The sequence below is a fragment of the Elephantulus edwardii genome, unplaced genomic scaffold (genome assembly GCF_000299155.1).
Source record: "Elephantulus edwardii isolate Elephantulus edwardi_28Jun2011 unplaced genomic scaffold, EleEdw1.0 scaffold00084, whole genome shotgun sequence".
In the NCBI taxonomy this organism is placed as follows: domain Eukaryota; kingdom Metazoa; phylum Chordata; class Mammalia; order Macroscelidea; family Macroscelididae; genus Elephantulus; species Elephantulus edwardii.
The window spans coordinates 10,413,962-10,422,732 of NW_006399834.1; the positions used below are offsets into that span (position 1 = coordinate 10,413,962).

Genomic DNA, 8,771 nt, shown 5'->3' on the forward strand with positions numbered 1-8,771 from the left:
AAAACTGGATAAATTGTGTACACTGCACTGAAACAGATGAGGGAGTGAATAATTTAAAAGCAATGTATGATAGTGTATTATGGTTATCACAAGAGTCCACAATTAAGGTTGCATAGTGGAATGTACTTGAGGCAGCGGGAAGGGTGCGGGGGGATTGTGTACCAGGGAGGGAGTGTTTCTTTTACTTTTGAAAGAGAGGAGCGAACTGGGGTGGGGGGGAGGTCTGGGCAGGGAGAGAAGTGCAGCAGTGAATGAATGGAAATCCCAAATCTCTGTAAATGCTCATTAAAATTATTTTTTTAAAAAATTGGAAAACTAAAAAAAAAAAAAAGAATAACTTCCATAGAAATATTTTATTTGAGATTCAAAACTAACTCTTCTTCCAGAGTATTTGAGTTCCTTTTCAACAATTTTATTGAAATATAATTAGCATATTATATTTATTTGTTTCTGTGAAGTTATCGATCTGAGGTGCCACAAGTGTGTCGCTTTGACAAACAGAAATTTATTTTCTCACAGTTGTTACTAGGTCTTCTTGAGCTGGTTCCAACTCATTGGGTAAAAGAGAATGAAACAGTGCCCATCCTGTAACATTCTCACCGTTACTGCTGGGTTTGACCTTATTGCTTCAGTCACTGTATCAATCTCTTTCATTTGAAGGTCTTCTATTTTGCTTATCTTTTACTTTACATGATGTTTTCCAGACACCAGTCCCCCCTAAAAACATGTTGAAGGGATATGAAATGAAGTTGCCGTTCTCAATTCTAAGGAACATTCTGACAGCTTCTTTCAAGGCCGATATTCATTCTTCTGATAGTCCATGTTATAGTCAATATTCTTCACCAACACCATAATTCAAATGCATGAGTTATTCTTTGGCTTTCCTTATTCATTGCCCAACTTTCATTCATATATTTATCTCCACTGCCATCAAGTAAATTCTGGCTTATAGCAACTCTCCATTGGGTGTTTGAGGTTGTAAATCTTTTCCAAAGTAGAGTACTCATTTTTCTCCCTCGGAGTGGTTTATAGATTGTAACTTCCAATGTTTCAGCTAACATACCAACACTTTATGCACTGTGCCACCAGAGTTCTTTTACATGCATATGTTGTTATTAAAAAAAATAAACTCAAATCCACTGCTGGCTAGTTGATCCACCCTCATCGTAACCCAGTATTGAAATTCTGAGGCTGTAAATCATAATGGTGAGGCACTCCTCCTGGAGGGCCACAAGTGGATTTGACCTGCCAGAGATACCAAGTCTTTGAGTAACAGGCAGCTTGCTACAGGCTACACCATTATCATTAATGAGATGCTGTCAAGCCCGCTCCAACTCATAAAGACCCTATGTGCAGTAGTACAAAGCCTTGTCCAATCCTGTGCTGTCCTCACAATCTCTGTTGTGCTTAAGCCCATATTGTAATCACCATTTAATCATCTTAGTTACCATGTATAGAGATATCACTTTTTTTTTCTCACAGGTAGTTGATTTTTTGGTGGGGGGAGGGAGGGTTACTGTGAAATCATTAGAGGTGTCACTTTAACAAACAAATTTATTCTCTCAGAGTTTAGGTAACTACACTCAGGATGCCAGGTCTAGGGAAAAGCTCTGTCTGTCATTTATAGAGAAAGGTTCATTGTTTTCTTCAGCATCTGTAGGCCTACCATTCCCTAGAGACCTCCTTCTGTTCTAGTCTTTCTGGTGTCAAGAGATTCATTGAATAGGAGCCTGCATCCCAAAAGATGTACTCCACTACTGGTGATTATTAGGGATACTGAGCAGCATTCGCCAGCAGGCCCCTCCCCACTACCCTGCCTCACCACCTTGCTCCCCAGTCCTGTTTGCTTTTCTCCCTTTTTATCTCTATTGAGAAAAATGATGTACTCTAGGGGAACATCCCCTACAAGTAATTAGGGTTGAGAGGATGTTAGGAAAAATTGCATTTCACCTTTAATACTTAAGGAGTTGAATAGGAGTTTTCAAAGGGCAGCTCGAGATATCAAGGCAGAGTATTTATAATGAAATATACAAGGAGCTGGAGCCTGAAAATCAAAAGGGCCAAACTTGTTCAGCATTTCTTAAGTTGAAGGAACTAAAGAACAAATTCAAACCACAAGTTGCAATGCTATGGGCAAAATATTGAATGATTCAAGAAGCCTTAAAAGAATATGGAAGGAGTATACAGAGTCGAGTCATTGTATTATACACAGAATTTTAAGAAACAACATATTATCAAGAGGCATTGGTGATGAAGAAGGAAGTGCAGGCTACTCTGAAGAACTCGGCAAAAAATAAAGCCCCAGGAATAGATGGAATACTAATTCATATATTTCAACAAGCAGATGCTGCCCTGGATTGTTCACCAAGTTGTGCCAAGAAATCTGGAGGACAACTACTTGGTCAACTGACTGGAAGAAATCCATATTTATTCCCATTCAAAAAAAAAGAAAAGGTGACCCGACAGTGTGTGGAAATAATTAAACAATATCACTAATAACACACACTAACAAAATCTTGCTAAAAATTTTACAGAAATGACTGGAGCAGTACATTGACAGAGAACTACCAGAAATATACGCTGGGTTTAGAAGAGGTCGTGGCACTAGAGACATTATTGCCAATGTCAGATAGATCTTGGCAAAAAACAAAGATTACCAGAAGAATGTTTATTTTTATTTTATTGACTGTGAGGATCATAGCAAATTATGGCTAACATTGAAAATGGGAATCTCAGAGCACTGAATTGTGTTCATGCAAAGCCTATACCTAAATCGAGAGACTGTTGCACAAACAGACCAAGTGCATCTGAGTTGTATCCTTTCTCCATACCTATTTACTCTGTATGCTGAGCAAATTATCTGAGAAGCTGGACTCTATGAAGAAGGCTTTGGTATTATCAGAATTGGAGGAAGACTTGTCAGTAATCTTTGTTATGCAGATGACACAATCTTGCTTGCTGAAAGTGAGGAAGACTTGAAACATTTGCTTCATATGGTTAAACACTGAAATCTTCGATATGGATTGCATCTCAATGTCAAGACAGCATGCCCATAGTATGTGAGACAAACTTTTACCATCCTTTCCTTGAAGGAGCACTCTGATTGCACTTCCTCCAGTGTAGATTTGTCTGTTGTTTTGGCAATCCATGAGATATTAAATAATCTTTTCCAACACAGCAAGTCAAAAGTATTATAGCCTCTCCTTGGCTTTTTATAGTAGTGGTCTTTAGGGTGGAGGATGGGCAGTTTCCTCCCATGTGATTTACTGCCTCTGAAAACCCACTGCAGAGTTAGCTATGAGTTGGTTCTAACTTGACAGCACACAACAACAGCATATTATAATTCTCCTTTTGACTGACTTATGCCATCCAGCATCATTTCCTTTGGACTCATCCGTGATATGCAGTGCTACCTGAATTCTTTATTGTTCTTTGTTGTTCCTTAGTGTTGCATAATACTCCATTGTGTCCCACAATTTATCTATTTGCCCACTAGATACATGTGTTGTTTTCTTCTCTTTGCTATTATAAATAATAGTGCAGTAAACACAGGTGTGCATTTGTTAGATCCTTTGCAACACTTCTTTGGGATATATACCTAGTAGTAGGATTGTTGGACTAAATGGCATTTCTTTTGCATAAATAATCTCCAAACTGAAGGTCCTTCCTTCCAATAGCAAGAATGACAGAGTGAGAGACTAAACAAACTTAGCATGCAGGTAATTTGTTTAATATAGCAAGTAATTTTGGGTTGAGTACCTACCATGTTCCCTCTTGAAAGGTTCTATTCTACTACAGGGCAGTTATTTTACTAATACTTATTCATAAGCATGTGTATGCTAGGCACTATATGTCATTATCTTTTCCTGTTCTAGACAGCCAGTTTTAAATTTGCCCAACTCCAACCAAACAGTTCTCTGAAGAGACTAATATGTTCCTTTCTCTGAAGAATATTCTCTTTCATTTGGAACTTCCAGGATCTGCATTTATGAACAAAGTCCAGCCCAGATTGCATCCATCAGATTGCAGCAGTTTACACTGACTCATAGTGTAGCGTCTGATCAGGTTATGCCTAGCCATGAGCATCAGTCACAAGCTCAGGATTCCACACACCTTCCTAGGTTTCAGAAAGGCTGGTCCCTTTACTTCTAGCAGGAGTCCTCACAATTCTCTGCACATCAGCTAGTAACCCTTCTTCCTTAGCGCCTGTATGTCATGGGTCAATAGTGGCTGATGGGGGAGTTCTGGTAGCCTAGTGGCAAGAAGCTGCACTGCAATCCCAGAGGAACACGGTTCGAATCCACCAGATGCTCTGCCGGAGAAGGAGGCGCAATATCCTCCTGTACCAGTCAGATCTGATTTGACGGTACACGCACACAAAATAATTTAAAAAAAAAATAGTGGCTGATGGAACATATCCAAACTGTCAGGCATCACGTTTTACAGTAATATAATAGCTTTGGCTGGTGTTTCTTGTTCCACTAACCACACCCTGTATTATTTCCATTTTCAATATTTTAAGGAAGCATTAGACTGCTTTCCATAATGTTTTCACCATTTTATATCCCCAGGCAGTATAAGAGAGCCCCAATCTCTCCACCTCAACAGCATTTGTTGTTTACTATCCTGTTGAACTTGTTGGTGCTAGGCTGAGATGGTATCTCATTGTTGTTTTGATTAGTGTCCCTTTAAGCAATTAACACTCTTGGCACCAGCAATCAGGAAATCAAAAGATTAATTGCATTGGGGAAGTCCGCTGTCAGAGACCTCTCCAGAGAGCTGAGAAGCAATGATTTCAGTCTAGAGATTAAGGTGCACTTGATCCAGGCCATAGTCTTCACAATTACTGGTTATGTATCAGAGAGCTAGACAATGACTGAGGACAACAGAAGAATTGATGCTTTTGAGTTGTGGTGCTGGAGAAGAGTCTTGAATATATCATGGACCACCAGGAGAATAAACAGGTCTGTCTTGGAGAAGGTCAAACAAAGTGTCTCCTTGGAGGCTAGGATTTGAAAGCTCTGTCTCACATACTTGGGACACATGGCCAGGAGGGACCAGTCCTTGGAGAAGGACATCATGCTTGGAAGGGTGGAGGGACAGCATAGGAGAGGAAGACCTCAGATGAGATGGATTGACATGAAAACTGGGACAATGGGATTGAGTGTGTTGGAATCAAGTGAGACTGGCTCAGGAAAGGGCAGGATTCAGGGCTGTTGTACATAGAATTGCTATGAATTGCAGGCAACTCGACAGTGCATAACAACAACAACAGTTGCTAATGAGGGTGACCTAGTGAGTAAGGAGTTGCACTGCCAATCTGAAGGCAGGCAATTAAAATGTACTGTCACAGGAGAAAGATGGGGGAGAACCCAGATGGGCATTAGTTAGCTCTTATACACATAATACCTAATGATGTTGAGAATTTTTTCATGTGTTTCATTCATCTGAATGTCTTCTTTGGTAAAGTGTCTTTTCATATCCTTTGTCCATTTAGAAATTAGATTGTTTTTCTTTTTCTTGTTGATTCCAGCTTCCGTCTTTTGTATGTAGATATCCAGTTGTCTTGGCTGCTGCCTTAAAGAAAATAAATACAAGGGTTTTTTTGGACACCCAATCTATCCAGTTAATCTATATGTTTATCTTTATGCTGGTGTCACACTGTCTTGATTACTGTATTAAGTTTGAAATCTAAGGGAAGGTGTTTTCTTGCTACCTTATTCCTTTCAGGTTTTGGTTGGACATTCTTGTGAAGTAACAGTGGCACAGGCTGTCTTCCTAAAATGTTTATTTGACTTTTACATAGAAGTGTTAGGAAGAAAATATTCCTAAGCTTCGTCTTCCTGGGCAAGTGAGCAGAATCTGCTCCAATATTAGTAATTCTAAGTACCTGAAACCCTATAAAACTCATATTAAGAAGTTATATCTTCAGCTTAATTTCTAATCTGAGAATGAAGTTTGGCAAATCCTTCCTGAGGAGCCTGCCCTCATTGTTCTGGTGCCATAGGTCTCAGACTGTGCCTCCTTGGCCAGATAACCTGTTAGAAATGCAAAATGTGGGTCCAACTCCTCAATTATTCAGTCAGGGACTCTAATTAGAGACCTAGCGATTTGTGTTTGAACAAGCTTTCCAGGTGATTCTGATGCATGCTTAATCTCTATCTTAGTACCAGAGGTTTATTGCCAGCTATTTTCTAATTCAGTTTTGGAGCTGGGAAGCTGCCTAATTGCCTAAAACATGGTAATGCATGTAGCTATAGAAGGACTAGTTCCCTCCAGAGCTGGAGAAGGACCATTCTAAGGAATTCCTTGAGATGACTGAAAGCATTTCTCTTTAAATTGACTGCTCCCACCAGTCAGCCCTACAGCCCATCACTATCTAACAGAATTTTCTGTAATGATAAAAATGTTCTCTATCTACTGTCCAGTCGGGAGCCACTAGCTAGCTGCATTGTGTCTCTTGAAATGTAGTTAGTGTAACTGAAATTTTAATTATATTTAATATTACTTAATAGCCACAAGTGAATGGTGATTGCTATATAAAACTACTGCTTGTCTTGTGGTGACACTCTGTCCAGACAGACAGCAGGCCAAGGTCTGTGATTCAGATGTGGCCACTTGGAAGTGAACCCCACCAAGAAGAATATACTTTTCCAAAATTACAATGTTTTAAGCCCAGAAAGGTAAAAAGCAGGTACAAGTACTATCATTGCTAAGTTCTTATTATTTTTTTTAAAAATTCTTATTATATTCTGTAACAGAATAAAGAGGAGGTTGCTGAATTATAGCTGTAAATCTAGGGAGAAAGTTAGTGACCACATAAACCACAGAAGTAAAGTTTAACATTTCATTGAGACCAAGTGATTATGCAGAACTTGAACAGTGCTGAGGTTGGCCCAGTTTAGGTTGACAGAGACCAAAAAAAAAAAAAAAAAGAGCAAGAAGAGAGAAAGAAGTATTATTGTGTGACTATAGTCTTTACAGGAGCAGGTCCCCAGGGCTTTTCTCCCCTGGGACTGCTGGTGGATTCAAACTGCAGACCTTTCAGTTACCAACATAGATCTTACTCATTGTGCCTGGAATGGTCCTGGATTTGCAGAAGAGTGGTAAAAAAGCACCAGTTAATCTTGGCATCAGAAGCTCTGAATGGAAGTCCTGCATCTGAAAAGAGTACGATGGGGGGAAAAATAGGATCCATCCCACTCCCAGAAAATGACTTGTTATCTCACACTTATTTTTAGGCCTGTGAATTTTAAACATTTTTTCTGAGACTATTTTTACGCTTAGAGAGTTTCTGAATCTTAAATTTGGAGATTTGTCTCATGCTGTCTGGCCTGAAAGAAGCATATCTGCATCACATTTTCAAAACAAAAGGCCAGCCCAGTTAGCTTCAGAGAAGAGAGTCAAGACAGTAATTGTACAAACTTTAAATCTTTTCAGATATAAAATTCTGTTCTTTTTTGTTGTTGTTCTTACTCTGCCTTTTCCATGGCATAAATATCATTATTGGTCATAAATGCACTCGCGTTCACAAAACAAGAGAGCTCCTAAAAGCTCATTATTCTAGATAATCATTATTATAATTCCTTTCAAAGTTTATGTTGTATTTGTGTGTGTTGTTGTTGTGTACCATAGAGACTGTGGCCCATAGCTGACCTTCTGGTGGATTTTCAAAGGCAGTTAATCAAACAGGTGGAGATTGCCCATCCTTCTCCTGCAGAGAGAGCAGCTGGTGGCCTTGAACCATGTGCCTTCAGGATTGCACTGTAGCTTCTTGCCACTAGGCCACCAAAGCTCTGTATCTGTGTATATATATGTCCATATTTATATAAATCTCTCTCCCTTTATATGTGTGTGTGTGTGTGTGTGTGTGTGTGTAAAAACATAAATATTACATTATACTTGTTTTTTATTTAACATGTCAGCACTTACATTATTTATGGATATATGCTTTCATTTACTAAACTAGTCTCTCTTGGTAGGTATGTAGATTGTTACCAATCATTTGCTCTTATAAGCATTACCGTGATCGTCACTATGCTGTTGTCTTTATTCCCTTAGAATAAATTGCTGTAAGTAAATTGATTCCGAAGATATGCATATTTTTAAGGTTTTGATGTTGTTGTTTGTCATAGAGTCTGTTCTGGCTCCTAACAACCCTATTGAGCAAAGTAGAAAATACTCCACCAAATTACAGACTACCTGTAAAGGTCAAGTTCGTTTATTCTTTCCATTATTGAAAAAGGAATTGTCAGGGCCTACAATAAAATTCCTCAAAACTACGGAGTTTTTTGTTTGTTTGGTTCCCCCCCATAATCTCATATTCAGGGTCTTCCTGATCTCGACTTTAAGCATAAGGCAGCCTCTCCTCTCTGCTTCCAAGCTTAGCAGCCAGGGCAGTCTTTAACTGTGCCAAGTGTCTCATTCTCACCCTCTGCACTCTTTTTATCTCTTTCAGAGCGAATTAGATGTATCCTTTTTTCAGTACTGAGAGGCAAGTTTTTCATGTCACTGGGCAAAAAAGCATGTTAGTCATATTATCAGGTAAGTCCATGGCAGGAAAGGAATTCAACAGAATCCGGAACATTAATCATCAAAAGCAGTGACAAAAAAACCAGGTACAGTTGCTGTTGAAACCCCGCCCTTACCTTGTTACTTCCCTCATATTTTTCTTTGTTGTTGTTTTTCTTATGTTTCTTGTGTTTTTTAACAAAAGCAATTCTTTAAAATTTTTATTATTTGTGTGTGTGTGTGTGTGTGTGTGTGTGTGT

General features: G+C 39.0%; 1 protein-coding gene across 1 annotated transcript in view; it reads left to right on the top strand.

Annotated features, from left to right (window-relative positions):
• Window positions 1-8,771, top strand: part of AP4S1 (adaptor-related protein complex 4, sigma 1 subunit) — a 24,546-nt gene that overhangs the window by 4,826 nt on the left and 10,949 nt on the right. The window contains exon 4 of the mRNA XM_006889973.1: window positions 8,459-8,470. Within this exon, the coding sequence (XP_006890035.1) occupies window positions 8,459-8,470 (12 nt within the window). The remainder of the gene's footprint in view (window positions 1-8,458; window positions 8,471-8,771) is intronic.